This window comes from Sylvia atricapilla, chromosome 10 (assembly GCF_009819655.1).
Source record: "Sylvia atricapilla isolate bSylAtr1 chromosome 10, bSylAtr1.pri, whole genome shotgun sequence".
Lineage (NCBI taxonomy): Eukaryota > Metazoa > Chordata > Aves > Passeriformes > Sylviidae > Sylvia > Sylvia atricapilla.
In genome coordinates this window covers 9457420-9482762 of record NC_089149.1, presented here as the reverse complement: position 1 = coordinate 9482762, position 25343 = coordinate 9457420, and the positions used below count along the sequence as shown (strand labels likewise).

Sequence of the window (25343 nt, the reverse complement as noted above, 5' to 3'; positions counted from 1 at the left end):
CACCCACGGCTGCTGGGTGCCCTGGAATGACAGCAGTCACCCTGGGGCTGTGGTTTGGGATTTACTGCAGCTCCCCATGAGTGGATGCTGCCATCCCTGTCCCCATCATGGTCCCAGGACAAATTGCAAGGAAATTTGGGCTTTCCTGTTCACATTCCTTCATGCCTCTGTGCAAGGACCATTCTCCAGTGGGGTCTTCCTCCACAGTGAGCCCCTCTGTGAAGAGTGGGGTGAATTCCCAGCCATGGGCTGGTGTGCACTTATCATCCCTTGTGCTGCAGGGATGAGGTGGGTCCTTCTCACAGCCTGTTCTGGTCAAGCTGATGCTCAGTGAATCTTACTGTCATGATTTTCTTGGGGTCATGAGTGGAGCAAATACAAATTTTCCTATAGGCATTGGGAACAGACTGAAAAGGAATCGGGGAAGGTATGCACGGACTTTTGGTGGTGATAAGAACATGGGATGCTGTACAGCTGGTGCAGCCTGTTTGGGCAATGTTTCCTGGGGAGCTTTCACAGCCCCCAAGACACAGAGCTGCAGGGCACCTGGGAAAGTGATAAGCTGAGATAAGGAGAAACAGATCTGGAGAAAGCACTGCAATCTTCCTCCCCAAACTGAGCTGGATGTGGAGTTTTCTTGGTGCTCTTTGAATAGCAGAGGTTGTGTGGGTGCCTCTGTATGTCCCGTCATGGAAAGCAGAGCCTTTCCCACGAGAAATTCAGTGTGTCCAGGGGGTTGTGAGAGCTGTGGGAGACCCTGACCCACATCACTCATGAAAAATGCAGAGGAACTGTTCAGAAAGGGATGGGGATATCTCTGCTGGACAGGAAAGGAAATATTGCAAATTTCCTGCAGGCTTCCCGGCATGGCTTCATGGTGGACATGAATAGCTGGTGGGATTGGGAGGGTGACAAAAAAGAGAGTTATCAGAAATTACAGGGACTGATTTTTATGGCTGAAAAACACAACTGAAATGTTATATTTAAAAGGAAAGGAAGGTCTTTAATCTACTTAATGGGCAATGGGATGTCCCATGCTGATAGGGCTGTACAGGAACGCTGGTGAAACTGTATCTGAACCAGGGCTGCAGGAACAGTTTGGAAGGACACCTCACCTGCCTGTGATGCTATTGGAAATTTGACCCATGAGAGGTCCCAGCATGCCGAGCAGGCACCTTCCTGCTGCAGCAACTCCTCGTCAACTCCCTACACCCTCAGGTGACCTGTGGGTCCCAGAAAATGTGTGAGTCCTGGACAGAGGACTGGTGGATGCCTGGTGAGACTGGGGTCCTGGGCAGAGTATTGGCCCTTGTCAAGGTGTGGAACCTGAACGCGATGTGCGTCACGGGGGAAGGGTGGGTCCCAGGAGAGGTGGGGATCCCAGGAGGTGCATTAAAGACTCTGGGGCAGAGCTAATGCATCCAGAGAGGGCAGAGACACGGGGAGCCGGACTCGGACACCCCCGAGTTCCCAGATCCTGGTGAGTGTCCCATCCGCAGCGGGGAGGGTCCTCAGGGACACGTGTGCGGTGTCACTCCTTGCCCCGGGAACTGGGGAGGTGTCCGTCTGCTGGGGCGGGCGGGGGGGACGGGCCAGAGGGGCAGGGCAAGAGTTAACCTACCTGCTCTGCCATCCATCTCTAGGCTCCACCTCGGAGAGAGAGGGGAGGGAAAAGAGAAAAAGTAGGGAGAAGAAAAAAAAAAAGTAAAAGAAAAAAGAAGAGGAGGAGGAAGAGCGCAGAGAGAAGCGCCCGGACCGCGGGCAGCCCGGCCAGCAGCGGAGCGGCCGCCCCGTCCCACTCCCAGCATGTTCCAGTGGTGAGTGATCTCCGGGGAGCGCGGAGCCCGAGCCCCGCTCGCTCCCGCACCGAATCCCGGTATCCCTGCCTCCGCTGTCCCGTGTCCTCCGCTCCCGCTGCCCGGCAGCGCCGTCCCGACGCTGCGTCCTGCCCAGAGCCGCGGGACTGCGAGGTCCCCTCCCCACCGGATCCCTCTCGAGAGTCCCCTCGGGGGTGGCGGGCCCGGGAAGGGCAGCCCTGGTGGGGAGAATGGGCATGGCGAAGCGACTAAGGACGGAGTTTGTAATTTGTCCCCTGCCCGTCTGTCCCCATCCCAGGAGAGACCCTCCCGCCACCGCGGCTCTGCGGGGCTCCCAGGCGGTGTCTTCCCGGCCGCGGTACCCCGGGGAAGGCTCTCTACGGTTCCGCTCCCGACACAAATTTCTCTCCATCCCGCGGCACCGCAGCTCCGGCCGGGCGGGCGGCAGGATGAGGGCAACGGGCAGGGGCGGCCGGTTGGTGCCCCCCAGTCCCTGGGGGTGCCTTTCCCAGCTTTTCCCTGAAAAGAGCTGATTTGTGTGGCGGGGCCGGGGGCAGCGGGGCCTCCAGCCCTGCTTCGGTGGGGTCCCTGTCCCACGGAAGCGCCAGCCTGGGGGCAAATGCCCTCGTCGGCGGCAACACTCGGGGTTTCGGCTCTTGCCTCTTCCCCAGAAGTGTTTTTTTACCACCTTGTCCTTAAACCAACGACTTTTGTGAGGAGGGGACGCGTCTCCGGGCACTCCCATGGCGAGCTGCGGCCCCACTTGGTGCTTACACCCATCTATTGCACAGGTTACTTCTGGGGACATTTGGGTGCTTTCTGCCCAGCATTTGCCCCTTTATAAGATCCCCTCTCCAAATCCTTGGCATTGCCAACGGATAGGACTCTATACTGGCGGTGCCTCCAGTGACTGGGTCTCATTGAGAGGCCAGAAAAACACCCTATCACAAAAATAGATAGCGCTGGCGGATCAAAGAGGTTTTCATGTGAGTCTAAAGTGGGATAGGGATAGAGAGCCCCTGTTTCCCGGGGCCTCATCTGCCCTCGAGCATCAACACCTGAAAGGCGTACTGCCCACCTCTAATTTGAAGTTTATGTTTAGCTGCCCGGTGGCGCAGAGACCTCACAGGGGAAGCTTCTTTGGTGGATAGAAAGGAAGAGGACACTGCGTGTTAAGACCTTTTCAAAGCTCTCTTGATGGCACCAGCACCAGCAGTTGGGGCAGACAAACCTGGTTGCCACCGATGGGAGCCTCCCCTGTGGCTGCCACCTCTGGACCCTGCAGTGCTGGGTGTCCTCAGCTCTTGGGGACACTGTGGGGACTAGCTGGGGGCTGTGCCCCAAAGAAGGCTCCTGGGGCTTGGCAGGGTGACTTCTCTGCGATAGCAACAAACCCAAAGCACCTCCCTTGCCAATGCATCCCCAGAAAGCAGGAGTTACTTTTTCCGTACCTAAAGTACTTCGCATCTGAGGCGACCACAGAGCAGAAAGACTCATGATCCGAAAAGATGCACAAACAACTGTTGCTCTTTTGCCTCCCAAATCCTTGGCTTGATAGAGGAATTGTCTGCAGTTGTGACTCAGGGTTCTCCCAGTCACCGTCGCTTTCCTGGCAGTGCAGGGGCAGGGTTTCTGCAGGGCAGAGGTCGCTGTGGGGCTCCCGGTTCCTGCTGGACCTGGTGGGACCCCGTGGTTTGCAGTCAGATCAGTAGGAAAAAAATCCCCAATAGGTTCTTGTAACAAAGCAGGAATTGCATGGGTGAGAACTAGGAAACAGAGTCCACTGAAGGAAGGAGGAGTAAGTTTCTATGCAGTTGTGCAACACCTCACCTACAAACACACCTATGCCATTCGACGCTCCACCTCTTAATAAAAGCTGGAATTGTCCCCTCAGGTCTGGGTCAGAACCTTCTCTCTTGGACCCAAAGAGAGTAATGGGGGTCAGTGCACCCATGCAGCTCCTCTCTGTTAGGCAGTCTGTCTAGGCTGGGACCACCTCTGCCAGTTAATGACAGCCCTACCTATGCAAATTTTTAGTTTTTATCAGTGATTTCCTGCCCTTTGGCTTCTGGGGAACTTTCAGGCATCCTTCAGGCTGGGTATTTTATTGCTTGTTCTCCTGTGGCAGGGAGTGGAAGAAAATGGTGGGACAGGACTGGATGGGATGGGCTTAGATGCAAATGAAATTACTATACGGGGGTGATAGGGGTTATTTCTGCACCATTGCCGGGTATGGATCAGAGGTTTTAAATATTGCTTGGCTATGCTTGCAGCAAAATTGTATTGGAGCTGAAGGGTTTGTAAGAATAAGTTAAAAGCTGTGCAGGCAGGGCTGGAGAGGGTTAAGGGAATGGTGAGATCTAATCAGAACTGCTCCCTCATCAGTCTCAGATGAGTGGCCACATATAAAACCGGATGAGGAATATCTATCCATTTACCCGTAATTACTTATTTCCACGCTCGCTCCCACAGTCCACACTAGTGATCACAGTTTTCCCACGACAACTTTGGGCTCAAAAGTTCTTTGTACTTCAGGGCAAAGCCAAAGAGAGGAGCTCCTGAAAGCTCCTGGTTTCTGTCTGGGATTCCTGCATTTCAGGGTGAGTGGAATCCTCGATCACAGTGTTGTCTCGTGCCCTGGGGAATCTGATGACCTAGGCGGTGTCCCACCAAGCATGTGTTTTGGTGCAGCCTGAGGCCCAAAACTCCAGCAGCTTCATGGTGATTCTGATCACAATCCAGTCCCCGGGTCTAGGAGAGATTAATGTTTTTTTGGGTGGTGTTTTTTTTGTTGTTGTTGTTTGTTTGGGGTTGTTGTTTTTATTTGTTTGTTTGTTTTGTCTATCTGGAAAATACTTGAGTTAAATGTTTCAGCTTTCCGCCCCAAGCTCCTTCTCTGGATTGCCCTGAAGTGAAGGTGCCATCTGCCTACTAGAGATGATTCTGGTTCTTTGTGGCTCTGACAGGAGCAGGGGGCTGAGGGCTGTCTCCAGTGGTGTCACCTAAGCCGAGATGTGCTTCTGACATTAAGAGGACAAGCACAAGGGTGTCCTGAGACAAGTGCTGTGTCTGTTTCTGTCAGCTCCACAACCCAGTGGCAGGAAAAAAGAGGTCCAGGGACTGCCAAGCACCTTCTGCCAGAGCAGACAGAGATGGGGCTGCCCTTGGGAAACTGTTGGGAGTGGAGACGAGGAGCTCAGCTGCCATCCTCCCATGCCCAGTGCTCATCTGCACAAGGGAGATGGCCCAAGGTGGTGGGAACACGCAGGACTGAGGCCAGGAGGGAGGTGGTGCAGATGTGCAAGCTGTGGAGCAAAGCTGAGCTGAGCACTCAGGAGCTATGTTGTGCATCTGGGCAGAGAGGACAGCCTCCCTCCTTTGTGGCAGTGGGATCAGAAACCCACCTTTAGCTCTGGGGGAAAGCAGGCTGGGGAGGAACTGTGCATCAGGAATCTCCAAGTGCAGCCCTCCCATAATCCCAAGGACCTCAGGAGGATCAAGCTCAAGCCTGTCATGAGCTCCACCCAGAGTTTGTCCCATGAGCCAGCAGCTTCCCAGGGCTGTAGGTCTGCAGCAGAGGAAAGCAGCAGGATGGCCCCAGGAAGAACTGAGTTTTATCTACTCATGCCCTGCACAGCTGATCTACTCATGCAGACACCTGATCTGTCACAGGCTAAGAAAATCTGCCCACGCAATCTGCCCTGCATTGGCTGCTCCTTAACACCACAAAGGAAGCGATGGGACCCAACAGCTGCCAAAATACCCAGGAGTACCCCCAGAAATACTGGTTCCAAAGTGGTTGTAGGGTTAGGCATGTCTTTTTCCCACTGAACTGTGAAATTTGACTCATGGCTTTTTGTCCTGATGTGCCATTCTGAAATGAAACAGCAATGTTGACTCTTGTGGTCTTCCCAGCTCTGGTTTCTCAGTGCTGTGTTACCTGTGATGCCAGTCTAGGCCATGGATAGTATGTCTGTCTTGGAGCTAAGGCTTTGGTGGAAAATATAATTCCCTCTTTCTCTTGTCCTAAAATGCAATTTTCAGATGGCTGAAACAGCGATTTCCCTTGGGACTTTCTTCTGAAACAGCTGCCTTGCTGAAACTCTTGCCCTGACTTCTCTCTCTCATCCCATTTTCATTTTCCCTGTGAACCCTTCCTTGATCCTAGCACTGGGGTTATCAGATGACACTGCAGCCACCCCCACATACCTTGTGCCTGTCCCTACAGCAAAGTGTGGCCCCAGGGCCACCCCACAAGCAGGATACAGCTGGGAAGAGTATGCATGGAGGCGTCCCACAGCTCTTCTCACAAGGTTTCTGCTCCTTAAAAGGTGATGTAACACAGATTATAAGCATCCCATGACCTTGAAAGGAAGTGCTTTTGCAGACAAGCCTCCTGAAGCCATAGTTTCTTCTCCTTAACTCATTGTCTCTTCCCTTTAGGAAGAAGAATATCTACAAAACAGTTTGTCTCTCCTTCTTGCTGATCATTACGGTGACGGTGCTGCAGCGTGGAATGGCTCCCAGCCAGTTCATGCAGGGCCAGCAGCAGAAAGAACTGCCCCCTTCAGAGCCCTTGAAATCACAGAAGAGAGACAACGCCTTCTTCATCAGCAGCACTTTCTGGAAGAAACTGAAGGACAAAGCTCCTGTGAGGGAGGAGAGCACGACGGCAAAGCAAACAAAATCCTGGGATGTCACCACTTCCAACTGCTCAGCCAACAAGAACTTCAGCAAGGTGGATTGGTTCAAAGGGCTGGAGCGCAACTTCCAGCAGTTCCTGCTCTATCGGCACTGCCGCTACTTCCCCATGCTGATCAACCACCCAGAGAAGTGCAGTGGGGATGTCTACCTGCTCATCGTGGTCAAGTCCATCATCACGCAGCACGACCGCCGCGAAGCCATCCGCAGGACCTGGGGCCAGCAGAAGGAGGTGGAAGGCAAGAGGATCAGGACGCTGTTTTTGCTGGGCACTGCATCCAAGGAGGAGGAGAGAGCCAACCACCAGAAACTGCTAGATTATGAGAACCGCATCTATGGGGACATCTTGCAGTGGGATTTCCTGGACAGCTTCTTCAACCTCACCCTAAAAGAGGTCCATTTCCTGAAGTGGGTTGACATCTACTGTGACAACATCCACTTCATCTTCAAAGGTGACGATGATGTGTTTGTGAGTCCCAGCAATATCCTGGAGTTCCTGGAGGACAAGAAGGAGGGACAGAACCTCTTTGTGGGGGATGTCCTCCACAAGGCCAGGCCGATCCGTAGGAAGGAGAACAAGTACTACATCCCCAGTGCCCTCTACAACAAAAACATCTACCCACCCTATGCAGGGGGTGGAGGCTTCATTATGGATGGAGCCCTGGCCAAGAGGCTGCATAAAGCTTCAGAGACACTGGAGCTGTACCCCATCGATGATGTCTTCCTAGGGATGTGCTTGGAGGTCCTTAGAGTGTCACCTGTTGGGCACGAGGGCTTCAAAACTTTTGGCATTGTGAAAAACAAGAACAGCAAGATGAACAAGGAGCCATGTTTTTACCGGAGTATGTTGGTGGTTCATAAACTGCTGCCTCCAGAGTTGCTCCGCATGTGGGACTTGGTCCACAGTAACTTGACATGCTCAAGAAAACTCAATGTCCTTTAGCTCCATCTTTCTGGAGCGCTGAGACTGTAGGAGCTGGGACAACTGATCCCTGCTCTGGGGTGGGGTGAGCCTCTGCTGGTGGCACACAAATCCTTCAGGGGCACTGCCCTGTGGGGTGAGGAGGGCAGAGACACTGTGCTCATGGACAGAGTTTGTGATACTGTTTGTTCTGTACTGTATTGTGGTTCACGTATCTCCAGCTGGGTTGGGGGTTGCTGAAAACGACAAAAAACCCAAGAAAACACGACAAGTCTAGCACAAAATGGAGAGAGGGCAAAGAGGTTTGTGCTCTGCTTTAGGTACTTCCTCCACAGCAGCATGATGAGTGGAGGGATGGAGGGAGGCAAGGAGGGATGTGGCACTGGCATTTTTTGGAGATGTTCAGGGTCTGGCTATCCAGGGAAGCTGCTTCAAGGGAGTTCAGCCAATTACAAGTGCATTGGCCCCTCCTGACTCAAAAATCATAGGATTCTATTTGTTATCTCAAATTTCTCCTCCATGCAAGGTTTTGGTAACATTGACCCTGTGTGCATTGGGTTCACCCTCACCAAAATCCTCTATGTCCCCATATGCAGCTGGGGAAAGGGGTTCTTCTCTGAGGCTGGCCCTCAACAGCCCTGAGTCCCCATTAGGGTTTCAGCCTGGCAGTTGGGGGACTGGGGTCCTTGTCCCTGTCAGTCCCAGGCAACAGTGGCTCCCAGCACCAGCGTGGGCTGTGCTTGGCTCTCCAGCCCCTCTGCAGCCTTACTGCATGTCCTCAGAGGAATGCACCCAGCTGAAATTCCTCAGGGATCTGTTCCTCCTGGCAGGAAAGAGGCTAGGCCAGCTGCCCTTGCCTATGGCCAAGGAAGTGGTGGAGAAAACTGGTGACCCGCCTTGGAGTGCCCCAGGGATTTGTGACTTCTGGGACCCTAATTCCTGGGGATCCTAAAGGATGCTGTGGGGAGACCCTCTCTGTGCTGCACAGCTGCCCTTGCAGCTTTGCCTTACAGGGCACAACAGCCTCAAAGGCCCTGTGTGTGGCTGCTTCGGGTTCAGCCCTGGTTTGTCAGCAACTGCAATGCTCCAGGGTAGGTTGGAAACATTGGCTCTGCTCTGCCATGAGGAGCAGGGTCCAAGGGGACAAAATGTAAGAAAGCTGGTGTTTAACGTGTGCTTCTCTCAGGGTTGTTGCAGTGTTTATTCTATAGGCTGAGATGCAGGAGCCTGACAGGGAATGGTGTCACAAGACACAGCCTTTTTTTTTTGGCTGAAAGGGCCACAAGCTCTTGAGGGGAGCCCTGGGTTGGCTGCTTTGGTGGAAACCACACAACAGAGACGTGGCCATACGAGGGCCACGGATATTCTCCAGCCACTGACTGCGGGCATGAGCAAAGCCACAGGAATGTGCAAAGCCACAGATGCTCACACACATGCTCCCACGCACAGGGTCTGCACACACAATGTCCCTGTGTGTAGGGCTAGCATACCAGATATCCCTGTAGGGGGTGGACATACACAGCTACATCCATGGCCCTGACCACGCACGGTGAAACACGGGCACATATGCCCTTGCTGCCTCTCCCTCTCTGGTGCCAGACATTAAAAGGAAAAAGTTTCTACTACCTCAAAGGTCCCCCTGTGCAGTGCCTTTTTTTTCCCCTTTCTCTCTTAATGCGTTTTGGAAACTGTCCTGCTCCATTTATTCCAAGTGTATTCCCTAGGTTAAAACAAAACAAAACAAAACAAAAACAACTAAAAAAGGGCATAAACCAGTCAAAAAGGCACACCAAACCACACCACTCTCAAAATGGCCCTGCTCAGATGAGATGCAGATTTGAAGAAGAGGAAGATAAAGAGCCAGTGCTGCCCGAGGCTCAGCTGGTAATGATACTGTGAAACTGGATGTACAATGCACCGGGTGCCTGGAGCAGCAGGGCAGAGTCCTGAGGGCATTTTTGGTACCTACTGGGCTTAGGCAGCACACAACTCTTTCCTTTTCTTCTCCCCTCCCTTCTTCCAACAGGAGTGCATTCAGAAACACTTTCCAAATTGATACCTCCATAATTTATGTCAGGTACAGTACTTTAGGCTGTACATTTATGCTGGATGCAGGGTCAGCTCTCGCTCTCTGTAGCAATGTGTACAGTGAGCCAGGGTGGTGTGCAGACATCTCTCAGTGTTGTTCTTCACCTGGTGGGACCTGTACAGAGAAACCTTGTAGTTTGGTGAATGTTATAGTTTCTAAATAAAGGTTAAATGAAGAAGAAAAAAATCCTACAAGCCTTCACCTCGTTTTATTACTAGTGAGTTTCTGCTGGGAATGAAACCTGGCAAGAGGCTACAGTGACAAAACCACTCCATGGAGTGGGCATCTGGACACTGTAGCTGCCCTGTTCCAGTTTGGCACAGCTTCCTTGTGGAGCCTGGAAGGGTAACAAAGCTGTTGGGTATTTTCTCTCTTTCAGGCCCTCCTCCACCTCCATTTCAAGCTACACTTCACATTCTCCTGGTGCCCTGCAGGAAAGAGCTTCTCATGTCAACCTCTGCAGCAAAAGTCACCTCAGCAGGGTTGGAAACTCTGGTTTTGTTGGGCACTCTCTCCTTGCGCAGAAGGAGAGAGGCACCTCTGGTCCCTGTTACCCTCCCCACAGCAGGACCTTGCTCACTTCCACAACCAAAACACCAGCATGTGTTAACCCCTGGTCATGAGGTTTGAACCTGGCTGGGGCGAAGAGAAGGAAAGCCTCAGGTGAACCCCTGGGTCTCGCCTTGGCCTTTGGGCACCAGGGGGCTCAGTTTCCAGGGCTGGCACCCAGCTGCGTTACTCCCAATGCTGGGGAGCAGAGAGACCAGCAAAGGGGACCAGGACATACGGGGCCATCTGTCACTGGAGCTGCCTTCTCCAGGGCCCCAAAAATTTCACATGCACGGACAAAACGCAAATGCTGAGTGGACGCACTCATGGATACTCCTGGCCATTCCCTCTCCGGTGCGACTCCACAGTGTCACATGCCACTGTGTGCCACGTGTCGGGGAGCGGGGCGATGTGCCGGTGTGAAGGGCTCCGGCCGAGCGCCGCCCGGGCCGTCCCCTCAGAACACCCCGTCGGGCACGGCGGGAACGCCGCGGCGCGCGGGCGGTGCTGCCCCCTGGCGGCCGCGCCCGCTCCTCCGACCATTTGCCGCCGGGCCGAGGGCGCGGCTCCAAAATGGCCGATGGCGACCGCGCACGGCACACTGACCCCGCACACGGCACACTGACCCCACAGCCCTCCCGCTGAAGCGACCTCACACACCACTGGTTTGGTTTTAGCCACAGGGAATGACCCTTGGCAAACGGCTCCTTGTTGGGAAGCCAGGGAGAAGTGGCCACTGCAGCATGAGCGGCTGCAAAGGCTCAGCAGGGCAGGGCAGGTGCCAGCACAGTGTGCCAGAAGGTGGAACAGTCTGTGACCACAGCCAGAGCTGGAGGTCACTGGCACGGGCCAAATACCAAAGGCCAGGGCAGGACCCTTCAGCAGGGCAGGGGGAGTAGTCCTGCAGCACCCTGTGCCCAGAAGGCTCACATACACAGCCCTGCTTTTCTATGCACCCGTGTTTTCTGCACCCACAGGTCTGTGAAAACCACGTACTCCCAACAGCTGCCATTACAGGGCAGCATCCCAAGCCTGGCTAGAAAAACTGGCGACATTGGCCACTGTTACTGGCCAGGACTGAGTCCCTCCAGCCCCAGACTGGTGCCTGACCCAGTGGGAAGAAGGGCAGCACGCCTGAGTTTGGTAAAAAAAGCAGCCACTTTTCCCTAGATCCTGTTTATGTATTTCCTTCAAACTTAGAGGCAAGGGAGACCGTTTGGAATGAAGCACAAGACAAAATGCCTGTAGGAGAGAGCAACTGAACTGCAGGGCCATAGTACAAGACCTGATTTACTTTGTTTTAAAAGGAAGTAGAAAAGCAATTGGCTAGCAAGCACCATCACAGCATCTTCAGTTAAAAAAAGAAAAAAAATATGGTTGTGGTTACAGAGCTTACCTTGGCCATCATATTCTTCTCCCTCACTGCCTAAAACAGCACACATACACTGCTGGGAGCTGACACAGGCTAGAAGCTGCTGCTGTGACACTAATGACCTTCACCTTAAGAGGGAAGGCTACACAGATCCTGTTCCTCACAGCCTTGGCTTCATTTAGTGGCAGAGAAGTAACACGAACCAGTTTAGGTCCTTTAATCTGTCCAAGACAGGGTGCTGAAGCACAAATGATAAAACATTCTGCATTTTTACAGCAAAAATGCCACAGAAGTTTATAGGGAAAAAAAAAAATTGTACATGGGTAAAACATTATAAATTCAAGACAACTCACAGACAAGGGGTAAATTCCACATCTACCACTCTTTTGTTTTAAAAAGTTCATTTGAACAGGCAAGCAGACAAAATGGCTTGCTCTCTCTTCCTTGAAATGAAAATTTTATCTTCCAAGTGGCTCACAGTACTGCTTCGCTTCTTGGAATGTCCTCCGAAGGCTCCGCCAAGATCAAAGGAGAATAAAAACCCCCGGAGTCCTTTCAGATAGTCTTGGAGAGCAGGAGAAGGGAAAGGAGAGGGAAAATTTATTCAAATTTGATCTTCTTCCCTTGCGGCTTGTTATCTCCACCTCCTCCTCCTCCTCTGCCTCCTCGGAAGCCACCTCTTCTGCCTAGAAAGAAAATGATTGTAAAAACCAGAGTTACCAATATAGTATTTATTATATATATCCATATGCACACAAATATATTGCAGTGGTATATTAATACCACTGCCCTTCCAAACCCATCCTGGCACAGGACAGAAAATAAATTCACGTTCATTGCTCTGTGGTAGCTCCACACCATAACTTCAAGAACAGCTTTGGGTTCATCTCTAAGCACACCCCCTCCAAAGCAGCAGTACTTGCTTCCTCTTACCTCCAAATCCACCTCTGCCACCACCTCTGCCACCAAAGCCACCTCCTCTTCCTCCTCGGCCACCTCCTCTGCCACCACGACCACCAAATCCACCGCCACGCTGGAAGTCACCCTTTGGCTTGGCAAAATCGAGGATCACTTTGTTTCCATCTATCTCTCCATCTTCCATGGCTTCTTTAGCTGCTTTGGCATCTTCTGCAGAGCTGAAGTCCACAAACCCAAACCTAGGAAACAGGTTATAAGAGCAAGTCAGTCACATTCCGGGAGCTGCAGCACCACCTACAGGTTCCCGACAGAAATCCCTTCTGAATCAAACACGAGCACGTCTGCATCCCACAGGATGTGTCACTTGTAAGACAGCAGTGGCTAATCACAATCGATGGAACTCCACTGTGAGTTTGCCAGTACTGAACAGTTAATTTTCTTCTCGTGCGAATCCATCAGCTGCCACGGAGATTTATGGGCAGGAAGGAGCTCATTGAGAAGAGGTGAGAAGCAAACACATGCTGCCCTCCACCGGTGGACCCAAAGCTGTGTTTTCTCTGCTCCTACCCTATTTACCAGTTTCACAGAACCACCCATGTAAGCAAGATAAATACCCTGCACTGCAAAGATCAGCTAAAGTGAGGTGCTCTGCAGCACCTGAATCTAGCCCAGGTGATGTTTAACCCACCCTTTAGATGATCCAGTATCTCTGTCTGTGACTATTCTCGCACTTATTGAGCCTTCAAATGATTCTCTTAACGTCTCCTCTGTGGTGTCCTCCGAAAGGCCTCTGACAAACAATGTTTTGCTTTGCTCTGTGAAAAGAGAGCACATTCAGAACTCATTCAGCCTGAGCAAGGCAACTTTCCATTTTATAACATCACATCCAGCTTGCATTATGGGCTCCCAGAACAGCTCTCAGGGATATAGTGGTTGTTTTGAAGGAACAGCTCAAGCACCTGTGATCCATGAAAACCTTTCAGGACTGCAGTTAGAGCCTGACATCAAAGGATTTCCATCAGCCAGCCTGATACTGCAAAATTAAGTTTGCCATGCTCCCTTTTTAAAATAGATGCCTGCACCATTTGACCAGTGATAATTACTGCACAGACACTGCTGGATCAGCACTTGACTATCTAGAGGAATTTGACAGAAGTTTCATCAGCATTTCAGATAATCAGTCATCATATCCAGCACATTTGCTTATGATGTTGGCACTTTTTTTTAAAAGCAGCCCCAGATTTGCCTGGACGCCTCCTGCCACAGCTGGAGATCACACATGAAACACTTACGACTGAATCCTCCTCCTCGGGCGTTTGCATTCCCTTTCTGTGAACTGAATTCCAGTCTAATTGTTCTGCCTTCGATCTCTGTGTTGTTAAAGGAATTAAATGCCTCTCTGGCATCCTCAGCTGTGGCAAAATCTACAAATGCATACCTGTGTGGAGAGGAAGATTCCAGTCAGCCTGGGAGCAACAAGGGATTCCTGGGGGCAAGTCACTTGCAATGCCCGTCTGGGAGTCAAAAGAAAGGCACAACATACCCTTTAGGCCTGCCCTGGTTGTTCTGTGGCACCTTGACGGAAGAAGCTTTCTTAAACACTTCTTGGAGAGTTTCTTCTGTAGCAGCGTATGAGAGGTTGTTCACAATTAGGGTCTTCGACTCTCCTATGGGGAAAAGTTCGTGCTGTTAGGTGCAAGTCTGGAGAAGGAGAGCTCTCTTCCTCTAGTTACCACTCTAGTCAAGGTGTAATACCTGTGGCCCTTTCCTCACATCAAGGTGAGCCACAAAGCCAAATCCAAACTTGTTTTATTCACTAAGACCAGTTGCCCCCTCTTGTCTGAAACATGCAGTAGAGACATAAAATGCATAGGATGCAAAGCAGAAGTCAGGCAAAAGGTCTGGTATCTTAATTTTCTTGCAGTATTTTAAGTTGCCATTCCCCAGAAACTTCTGAAACGAATCCTGAATGTCATCTGTATGCATGTTATCAGTATAGAAAGTACCTTTCTGATGTTCCTGCTGGTTCTTCTCCTGCTGGCTCTTCTCACCAGTGAAGTCGATGACCACAGCACGACCCTCAATTTCTGTGCCCTGCTTCTCCTCCCGAGCTTTGTTTGCCTCAGCTTCTGTTTTAAATTCAACATAGGCCATCCTACAGCACAGAAAAGAATGTAAGCATTCACCTCTTTCCAGGAATGACAAAGTTTGAGAATGAGGGGGGAAAGACGTAAAAGAAAAATGCTGCAAAAAACAGGACAACTCATGCAGCAGTAGGTTCCTTAAGGTACACAAGGGACACGTAAGCTAATTAGAATATGCTGAGAGATAAAGGAACAGCAAACACACCACAGTCCTCTCAGCTACACACCCTTTGCTGCTCCCATCCTTGTTCATCACTATCCGAACTTCCAACGCATTTTCAAACACCTCCTTGATTTCATCTTCGGTTATGCGGTAGGGCAGGTTCTTCAAAAAGAGTGTCCTGGCATCTCTCTCTGCAAAGATAAAGTTACCTTCAGGTTACCAGCTAAAACTCCGTCCTCATCCACACTGCCAGTACAGTGAGACTCAGCAAGCTGATCCAGCACGCATTCACACTATCAGAAGTTGCAAAAGCAACTGTAACAAAAGTTGATGAAACTACTGTACTTCTCTTAAGAGCATCAAGTTTAAATAACGGGTTCTAAACCCTCAGAAAGAAACACATTTCTTCCTCAGCACTCCCAATATGCACTATTTCTTGGGATCACATTTGCAGAAATTCCAGTTTGAACTTGTATATCCGTATGTAGCATTTTCAAAACTCTTTATTGGGCTGTACCTTTCTTGGTTTCTTTCATAGTTTCCTTGCTCTTTGCTTTTTCTAGTTTGATTTCCAAACCCATTAGCTTCTTTCCATTCATTTGGAGAGCTTTATCCAGATCCTCAGCAGATGAGAAGTCCACATAGCCAAACCGCCTGAAAAAACCAGCATCCTTGAGATTTCAGCTGATCCATCTCTGGCAGCAGAGACCATAAACAGAAACCAAACCCCAGAGAGGTCCCTGCTGGTCAAGTTCCAGGCAAAATTAAATCCTCATCACTACACCAAGCAACTATCCCAGCACCTTAAGGGGAACCAACACCAACACACTTGCACCCCTCTGAACAAATTAGTGCCAAATATGAGAAACAAGAAGCAAAATTTTACTGATGAACTCACTTGGAAGCACCGATTCTGACATCTAAAACTTCAATATTCTTTTTCCCGAAGAATTCTCTGAGGCCAGTCTTCAGCTCTTCAAACTCCTTGGTGGAGACCAAATTTCCAACAAATACAGAGAAAGCTGAGTCGCGCCCTTTAAAAAAAAAAGATAATAAAGTGGGTTTTTATAAGGCAGCTTTTAAAACTGGGAGCCAGACCCCAGACAGCTTTAGCACATCAGTTTTTGCTCAAAAGTGACATCACATTTCAGTATTAAGTCCCTTATAATCATCATTTGTGCTGGGAAACCCCACCCCTGACATCCTAGATCTTCAGAATGACATTTGTCATACAACAGAGTCCAATCACAGTCCATCAAACAAGCATCATTTGATGATCCCACATCACTTACCATCTGTTTTCTTTTTCTTGGGCTCTGGTGCACTTTTACTGGCCATTTCTTTCTTCCTCTTTCCAGGTGCTTCCTTGACAGGTTCTGTGACAGAAAACAAAACACTGAAAAATACAGATCTCTTCCCACACTGAATCAACACAGGAGCAATAATCTTTACACCAGTCATACACAAGACCTTCTCTTGTCACTCAGCAGGCTGCTCATCAGCACAAAGGACCATTATAGCACAACATTTTTGCTCAGGTACCGTTCCTGTTTTTAAAGAGTTATGGTCTCAAAAACATTGAAACTCACTTTCATCCTCACTTTCCTCCTCAGCATCCTCTTCCTCTTCATCATCATCCTCATCGTCATCCTCCTCATCATCTTCCTCATCTTCAGATTGTGCTGCCTTGGCTTTCACTGGTGCAGCCTTGGCTGGAGTGGTTTTCTTCACTGGAACAGGGGCTGTGTCCATGGCTTCATCTTCAGACTCTGAAACAAGATGAGCACAGTATTCAGACAGTTCCATGTTAAGCTCTTTTTGAAACAAAGAAAACAAAATGCTCTTAGGCAAAACATTTCTCATGCCTCTTTAAGATTCTGTGTTTTTAGGAAAAACGTTTAACACAGTTAATCTGCACAAAAGTTGTCTCTCTCCCTCGAGTTTTACTGCATCAAAATAAACCCCAATACCTGTTCACCAATAGTAAGTTTTACTGACAATAGGGAAATTAACACTTATTCAGCAATATGGACAACAGCAACCAGCTAAAACCAGCTGAGCACACACTGCCTCACTCCCATAATCCATTTTGTTACCTCCCTCCCCCAGCTCCCTCTAAGTGTTTAATAATAAACATCTTATACCATCGTCTTCTTCATCATCATCCTCATCATCCTCTTCATCCTCCTCCTCAGACTCCTGCTTTGCTGGCACAGCTGCAGGCTTTTTGGCTGGTACTGCTGCAGGTTTTTTTGCTGCAGGCTTCACAGGCATTGGTGGTTCCTCTTCCTCATCTGCACCAACAGTACAAGTCTTTACTACTATGGTTCAATGGATGAGTGGTATAGGTAAAAAGAGAGAGCTTCCCAAAATTTTGTCCAAGTGTTTAGGAAAGAGCAATCAAGAAACTAGGAGATGCTTTACAGGCTGTGTGTAAGGCAGCTGCAGCCCCAAGTTCTCCTCCAAATTTTACTCACTGCGCACCTCTCATTCGAAACCCCTCTTCAATCAATGAAACATTCCCCACCCATATTAAAATCATCCAAATCCCTTAATTCCATAGTTATTCATATTTAATGACTTGATTGAACCAGCTTTAGTCAATGCATATTTCAAAAGTAACTTGCCAGAATCTTCTTCATCATCCTCCTCATCATCATCATCTTCGTCATCATCTTCATCATCTTCTTCACTCTCCTCCTTTTTGGCATTCTTTCCATTTTTTGCTCCTTTGACTGAGAGAACAGCCTTTTTAGGAGTTGGAGCAACAGCCTTTTTGGGCTGTGGAGTAGCTACAACCTTCTTTGCAGGTGTAATTGCTTTTTTCGCAGGAGTAGCAACTTTTTTTGCAGGAGTTGCAGCCTTCTTGGCTGGTGTAACAGCAACTTTTTGTGGTTTCTTCTGGGGGATCATCTGAAAGACACATTAGTGTAAGACTGGTGCTGGCCTGTTGTAGCTACCATTACTTCAGTGACAGACAAACATATGGCAACTGAAATCTAAAGCATATCCTTCTGACAGTTTGTTACCTTAAATGCCCACCCTGATGAATTAATAAAGCTCAAACCCAGCTTTTTCATTCCTTTAAGAGCCTACTTATGGAACATCAAAGCACCTCTAAATTCTCTGGTCCTGATCCAAACCAGTGATGTGTAATACCATTCAGCATCTTGGAATTTCTACACTTGCACATTATCTGCATGTGAGAAATCTTATATTGCTCATTACTAGGGTAAAGATGAACCCACTTGCTTATCACCTTTAGGACAGCTTTAAGACCCCACCAGTACTTCCAAAAACCTCACATTACAGACTAAGCAGTTGAGCTATCTTTCCCCACACTGCTTTGGCGTTATAAAATCCAGTTTATTCTTTAGCCACAGTTTAGTGAGGAACACCGACTGTTTATTAATGTCCTGTTACAGTGTAACCCACAACTTCCATGACACTTCTGTAACACGTGCATCCTTTTGACTCCATCTCTAGATCATTCACCTCTTCTCCGCTGCTTTCCTCTAGGTCAGAAGACTCCTCTTCCTCACTTTCCTCGAACTTTTTCGGGGGAAGAGCCATTTTTTTCTGTTTAACCTGATTCTTCGGGGTCTGAAAGAGAGCGTGAGCAGCACGTTTAGCTCCCATTCTCACCCTGCTAGGCCGCCTGCTAGCGCTCGCTCCGGCGGGCGATTGTCCCCACCACGTGGCCGGCGTCGGGCCCTCGCGGCGCTCAAGGGGCCGCCCGGGGGCTTGCGGGGTGTTGCTCGCCGATGTGCGGGGCCTTCCCGGGAGCGCCGCGCGCCCCCACGTGCTCGCTGTCCCCGCGCCCCACGTGGCCGCACTGTGACGTAGCCCCGCCCCCCATCCCGCGCGCGCTCGCACGCGGGGCCCACCCGCGTCCCTCACACACACCCGGACCCCGCACCCGGCACCCCGCCGCCCTCTCCCCTCCCGCCCCGCGGCCCCGCCGGCGGCCGGCACACGGAGCGCAGCGGGACGGGGGGGGCTTGAAACCGCTGCCTCCGGGCCCGCGGCCCCTCCCCTCGCCGCCATCTTCACAGCGAGGGAAATCAGGCCTGGAGCCATCGCGCGGCCCGAGCGCACGGCGGAGAAAAGGCGGCCTAGCTCCCTCCCCGATACTCCGCCATCCGCACCCACCCGCCCCGTCATGGCGGCATCCGTCCGCTGCCCGCTCGGCGGCGGCACCCCGACGCCCTTACCTTGGTGATCTTCACCATGATGGCGGCGGTGCCTGGCGGCGCAGGGGCGGCGGCCGGGCTGTGTCGGGAGTGGGGCAGGCGCGTCCGGCGGGGCGGCGGCGCGGGGGAGATCGGGCCGCGGGCGGGCGGCGGGAGCGGCGGGGACGCGCGGGTGGCCGGGCCGGGCACTGACACGAAAGAGCGAGCGCGCGCCCCTTCCGCCCCCTTTCCTAGCCCCTCGTCAGGCTCCGCCCCCACCGCCCCCGCCCCGGCCAATCGCCGCGCTCGCCGCGCCGACCGACCAATAGCAGCCCCCGCCCATCGAACCGCTGAGCCAATCGCCGGCGCTCTGCGATCAGCCAACCGGAGGGCGCGTTACAGCCCTGGCGCCGTGCGGCGGGGGGCGAGCGCGGGGGGACGCACCGTCCGCCCGGGAGGACTCGGCGTCAGCCAATGGGACGGAGGCAGCTCGGCGCCTGCGCACTGATTGGGCGGCGGGGCCGGGCCCAGGGAGAGCACGTGGCGGGCGGCGGCCACGTGGTGGGGCCGGGCGGGGGTCTCGGGTTTCGCCGGTGCCGGGCCGGGAGAGACGCTGCCATCGCTCGCCAATGCCGGCTGCCTCTGCGGGGCCCTGCGGCAGCTCGGCGCCCGGCGTGGAACTCTGCCCGAGCGCGCTTTTGCCTTCGGCTTTGGGATTGGGTTCGCCCCACGCTGTCTCTGCCCCAGTGCTGTCGCTGCCGTGCATTTCCCCCTCGCCCCGCATCCCCTCCCCGACCCTCGGGAGGCACTAAGCACCTGTGGACAGCTTGAAGAAACATCTTAGGAGCCCTAGGAGCCGGTCAGTGTGCTGCTTGCTGAGGTTGCAGCTGGCACAAGAGCACTCTGCAGTTGGCGCACTCCACTGCATCAGGCTGGGAGAAAAGGCCCAAAGTGGAAGAAAAAAATAAGCCTGTGCTTGCCTGGTGGATGCTTTTGAATTCAGTCACAACAGGAAGACACCACCTTTCTCCCTGTGGAGTTTTTCTCCGGTGGCTATAAAGTAGAAATGACCCCAGGGCAGAATCGGCACCCGTTTCACTTGTCACTCTGCTGGCAGGGCTGAGTGCTGCCTTGCTCCTACCTGGCAGAGTGGCCTCCAGTGCTGGGGTTTCCCCACAGCCTTACCTCCCCTACCACTTCAAATTGGGCATTCAGCCAGTTCCTGGGGGCTCCTGACTCAGGCATGGGTGACTAGCAGTTTGCCCTTCAAAGGTCTACTTGAGATAAGCACCTGACTTAGGGAACACAAGATCCTAGTGAACCCTAGAATAAAAATGCAGACTCTCAATGAAAGACACTCAGCAGTGTAGACTGCTGTCCTACACGGGCCTGATGCCCTTGAGGGGACACCCCAGGATTGTTCAGTGCCACCTGAAGCAAGGGACATGCTGTGGGTGAGGCAATGTACCTGTCTCCTAGGCTGTCCTAGTCCCTATTTCTCCTCTGCTGGGTAAGGAGAGGCAGTTTCCAGGCAAACTGAGTCATAGCTAAGGGAACCTCCTCACTGAGAGGTGATGGGATCAATCAGCCTTTCCAGGAATAAGCCAAGCCTGTGGAGAGCCTGCCAGTATGAGGAGGGAAGGAACTGGAACAGCTGGGACTGCCCGTGTCTCGGCCCTGGTCACATACATGCAGGCAGATGGGGATCCCACTTGGGAAAACCCCTTGTGTAGGGCAGCTGGACTCTGCCTGTGAAATAGCAGTATCTGGCCCTTGTCCCACTGTGTGCTGCAGGAGCTGTCCCCAAGTGGGGACACTGCATGGGGGAAGCAGTGACACACACCAAGTGTGGCCCAAGGGGATGCAGAGTGATGGAATGTAGGACAGAGAAACCTGAAAGTGATTTTTAACTGTCTGAAGCAAGAGCTGATTGCACTCTCCTCACCATGCATGTGGTGCAGTAAAATCATGTACCATGACTGCCTGAACAGCTCTGCTGCCTGTGCTGGGGCTGGCCTTGGTTCCTCTCAGTGCTGTGAGAGGCTGCTTTGCCATGAGAAGGGTACAACTGTTGTCTTAGCCAGGGGCAGTTTTGGCAGCTGGGACACTGCATGTGTCCAATAACACTGCCAGCAGTGGGATCTGCAAAGGTCTGGGCTGGCAGCTGGCCAGTCGTGGTTCCCAACCCTGGCAGGGGACACCTCAGTATGGCCTGTGTTCTGTCTCTTTCCCCAGCAGTGTGTTGGAAGGTTGTCCTTGCCTCTGGCGCCTCTGAGGCTGCAGCAGAACCCAGCGTTTGTGGGAAGGAGCACAGCACCCTGTGCAGAGGAGGGAGAGCCAGTGCTGCCCACGGGGCTGTGCTAATCCACACTCCATGTCAGTCCATGCACTGTGTTAATCCACACTCCATGTCAATCCATAGACTGTGTTTTCCACGCACCATTGAGCAGGTCTGGATATGGCCCAACCCTGGCAGCTGCTGTTATGGCCAAAAGGGCTCAGGATGCTGCAGGGAGGAAACTAGCCAGGATATTGCAGATGCCAGTGTTAAGGCTGGGCTGTTCCCTGTATCCCATGTGTGGCCAGGATTTCCAGTCAGCCCCAGCAGTGCGCAGGAGAACAGACACTTGCCAGAGTGGAGCAAGGCCAGCCTTTTTCTGGGACACACCTCATTGCAGGTCTGTCCCAGCAGCACAGCACAGCCCAGCTCCTCTGCAGGCAGCTACGGGAATTTCAAGGCCGAGGGAAGTGTCACAGAGAAGCATCAGTGAGAAGGGTAATTTGGCCAAAAGAGCAGGTTTAACAGCTCTATTTGTGCTGTAAATATACTTTAGGTGCTTTTATGGCTGTCTCTTGTTGTGGCATGTCTGTGGCTTGGGAGTGTTTATGTAACTCCACAGATAAAGGGAATTTAGCTGGTTCAGTGGAGACCTCAGGAGGGACTTGCCATGGATTCTCATTTTCTGGAATAGCAGACACTCATCCCTGTGTTTTTCCCGAGCCTTGCAGCGCTGGGAACACTTTACCCGGCTGCCGCTGCCCAGAGCTGAGGGGGAACTGGACTGCGAGGCAAACGCGGCTGCCCAAAAGCCAGGAAAATTGGGTGGCCAGCTTGAGGGGGAACCCCGCAGGAATCACAGATGAGGCGAGAGTGTGTCCCCAAACGCCCCGTTCAGCCTGTGGCAGGTCGCGGCTGCGTGTTTCCACTAGATGGTGACAAAAGGCTGCCTGTCCCCAGTGGGAGCCCGTGGGGACACCTGGCTCCTCCCGACGCGCTTCCCTGGGTGCATCTGACCGGGACATCCTGCCCTGCCTCCTTCGGAGATCCCAGGAGATACGGGGACGCATCTGATACTCGCCCGGATATAAGCAGCAGCCAAGTGCAGTCGGGAAAGGACAAGTTTTACCTGTGGCTTGTGCAGGCTGCCAAAAATTTGTCAGGGATCTCCCAGTGGTTGCTCAGAGAAGGAGGAAACGTGCTAGAAAAGCAATCAAACGTGTCCCTGAGTGCCCTAGCCTGATATCACCTGCTATGTGGTCTGAGCAGTGGCCCAATGTGTGGCATGGCAAAGGTGACAGCAGAAAAAAACCACTATAAAAGCAAATTTACCAATTCCCAGCTCTAGGTGCTGCTCAAAACCTCTTGAACAACCCCCTGTCCCACTGACAAATCCTTTTGCCCCCTTGGTGCCCACCTCACCCCATCATGCTACTCCTAAGCCAGCAGCTACCACTGCTGATGGATGGTGACCCAGCAGCACCAGGCACTCAGGGCTTGTCCCCTCTCTTCCCAACTGCACAGTTCCCCAGGCCCTGATTAATGCAGGACAGCAAATGAGATGGGACTCTGTAGCAGTCTAATTAAGGCTTTTCTTCATTATCTCCCTGTCTGTGCCAAGAGGAGAGTCCTCAAGGGTGATGAGGATGAAGTGGGTGCAGGGCTTGCTGTGACAAATGGCACTTAATTCAAGTATGCACAGAAAAGTGCAAGTCCTCTGCCCTGAAATGGGCAGCTTGGGACACGCTGGCCTGCAGGGATGAAAGTCAACAGCACCTGACAGAGTATGGGATTTCTTCTCTGGGAAGCATCCTTTCTTGAGGTGGGATGCTGCAGGAGTTGGGATGGGCCCCTGGAGCCAGGCATACCCATTGTCACTCTGGCAGATGCTGTTACCCAGCACATCCTTGTGCCATTTCCTCAGGTTCATGAACAAGGAAACCTATAAGTTTAGGGAGTTTTGCACATGCAGATTTAGTCTCCACTTGACCTCCAAGTATTCCTTGTAGTGATCATTTCTGGTACACTGCAGGGAAAAAGGGGGTATCTTTTTCCAGAAGGCATCAATTCCTGTAAGATGTCCCTTCTAGCAGGCCAGTTCCTCTCTCCAACAGTCCTTGCCTGGAGCTGGCAGCAGGATCTTGTGGTCTGCCTGTGAACCCCCAGCAAGCCCACACAGCCTCCCAGTCAGGTGCATTCCCCTCTGGATCTGCTCAGCAGGAGAACAAATGCAGCCCTAGTCAAAAAAGGATATGTGAGAGAAAAGTGCACTAGGTGTGAGATAAAGACAGACCAGGATTGGCAGATGTGGAGCAATTTAGGTGGTGAGAGGAGACTTTGGGGGCACCTTTCTCTCTCCATTGGAGTAGAGAAACTCCAAGTGGAAGTCAGTGAGATGGGAATAGGCAGGCATGCAAATCCTTTATAACTCAGAGGAAGTCAGTCTGGAGAGAAGCTACAGGTGATCCCAGTTTAGCAATGCCAGAGCCAGAGCATGTCACAGTCCCATGCAACTGCACATCTTCCTGCATTGCCCTGCAGCATTTTGGGAAGGCTTTCCAGGACCTTTGTGGAGACAGCCCAGAGGGGGAAACTCCTCTTTGCATGGGCATTTCTCTGCATCGTACTCACCTCCCAGAGCTGGGGCAATAGGGCATAAGATCCAGACAAGCACTGGGTCTCCAGGGATGGCTGTGAAGACATCCAGGTAAAACATCTGCACAGTCTTGCGGCTCAGCACATCTGCCCCTTGGTACAGCCCCACGGAGCAGTGACCTGGGCCTTTGTCTCTGTTTGTTCACATTTTACCTGCTGGAAGCTCCCTCTGCTCCCAGGCCTGTGTTGGGCTATTTCCATTTCCTGGCAGCTCCTGGGCGCAAGGCCAGTGGAAGGCAGACACTCTGCCTGGAACAAACCCAAACCAGGGATATTTTTTTTCCTTTTTTCCTTCTCAATTAAAAAAAAAAATTAAAAATTGAATCTTTGTTGAGTTTAAACTGGAAAAGCAGGAGTCTCTCTACACTCCCCTGATGATTTTGATCCCCATTTGGACCATTCACTTAAGAAGAACTCAATCGTCCTTGTGAGTCCTTTCCAACTCAGAAGATTCTGTGATATTAAAGTTTATTTTTGTGTTTATGTCTGAGTGAGGGGGTGAGCTCATCCTTGCTTGGGAGCCACATGCACCCATCACTCAGAAAGGGCAGTGAGCAGCATGTCATGGTGAACCTGGGGCTGCCCTGTGTCCTTACCTCTAGAAGCAGAACAGAGCCAAATAATATCAGGGAGAGCAGAGACACACACACACACACACACACACACACACACACACACACACACACGTGTCCCCAGTATAACATGTCCCAACCTGTGCCAGGGAGCAAGAGCCAAAACTGCTCTAGGAAACAGGCATCAGTGCCAATGGGAAGTGCTGGCTGGCTTCTTAAGCTCAGTGGGAAATGTTCTGTTGTTTCCCCATAGAGCTTTTGTCCTGTGTTCTCCCAGTTAAAGTTGCCTGCTGAGTCTCATTTTTGCAGCTTGCAAAGCCCCTGTCCCAACTTACTTCTGTGAGGGAACAGCCACACCAAGGGCTCTCATGGTTGCAGGGTCCAGCCATGGGCTATTTTTTGGAAAGGGTTACTTTGCACTTGACTGTTCCTGCAGAGCTGAAGTGACCTGGGCAGATGTCAAGGTGTACAGACCACCTGTGAGCCTGGGAGAGGTCAGAGCTAGGACATCAGGGAGACTGAGCCCATCCAGATTTCACCATCCATCTGTCCTCCTGCAGCAAGCTCCATCAACAGGAGGTTAAAAGTAAGAGCTGAAGGTACTTTTCCAGCCCAGACCACTCTCAGGCTGTTTGTGCCTCATCCCAGCAGCACACTGGGCTGTTTCACTTACCAGCTCTCACCACAGAAATTCCCACTTGCAGGATGTGAGATGAAACCACTGCTTTGAAACTTCCCATGACCATAGTTAAAAATGAGACTCAGAGCAATAATTTCCACACTGTTGGTGCCTCAGACCTGAAAAACCTAGTCCTGAATGACCCAGTGGTGTCTCATTTAGCTGGGCAAGATGTGATCATGATGTCTGCATCCTGGGAGGGAGGCAAGAACATGGTTTCTTAGGGAAAAGTCCTCTCCTTCCCATCCTGTACAAGCCATCAGCTCATCTCCCTGTGTACCAAATGGCAGAGGAAGCTTAAAGCAGACTGAA

General features: G+C 51.7%; 2 protein-coding genes and 2 non-coding genes across 5 annotated transcripts; 1 reads left to right on the top strand and 3 right to left on the bottom strand.

Moving 5' to 3' along the window:
• The first annotated feature begins 1542 nt into the window (after positions 1-1542).
• B3GNT7 (UDP-GlcNAc:betaGal beta-1,3-N-acetylglucosaminyltransferase 7) lies at positions 1543-9169 on the top strand. Its single transcript, XM_066325910.1, has 2 exons — positions 1543-1817; positions 6261-9169. The coding sequence occupies exons 1-2, from the start codon at positions 1807-1809 to the stop codon at positions 7459-7461; spliced, it is 1212 nt and encodes a 403-aa protein (XP_066182007.1). The 5' UTR covers positions 1543-1806; the 3' UTR covers positions 7462-9169.
• A 2181-nt stretch (positions 9170-11350) lies between these two features.
• Positions 11351-19152, bottom strand: NCL (nucleolin). 2 transcript variants are annotated; one of them, XM_066325908.1, is made up of 15 exons: positions 18890-19152; positions 18171-18278; positions 17303-17588; positions 16820-16969; positions 16277-16444; positions 15968-16051; positions 15574-15709; positions 15193-15329; positions 14740-14866; positions 14375-14523; positions 13912-14035; positions 13661-13806; positions 13057-13183; positions 12384-12607; positions 11351-12136 (listed from the first exon to the last, which is right to left on the bottom strand). In XM_066325908.1, the coding sequence occupies exons 1-15, from the start codon at positions 18905-18907 to the stop codon at positions 12051-12053; spliced, it is 2070 nt and encodes a 689-aa protein (XP_066182005.1). In that variant the 5' UTR covers positions 18908-19152; the 3' UTR covers positions 11351-12050. The 2 variants fall into 2 exon arrangements, with proteins under 2 accessions (XP_066182005.1, XP_066182004.1); XM_066325907.1 differs by having other exon boundaries at positions 16265-16444; positions 18890-19121.
• LOC136365829 (small nucleolar RNA SNORD20) lies at positions 13485-13561 on the bottom strand. Its single transcript, XR_010744429.1, has one exon. It is a non-coding gene; the product is annotated as a small nucleolar RNA SNORD20 (small nucleolar RNA).
• Positions 15788-15857, bottom strand: LOC136365828 (small nucleolar RNA SNORD82). Its single transcript, XR_010744428.1, has one exon. It is a non-coding gene; the product is annotated as a small nucleolar RNA SNORD82 (small nucleolar RNA).
• Positions 19153-25343: the final 6191 nt, after the last annotated feature.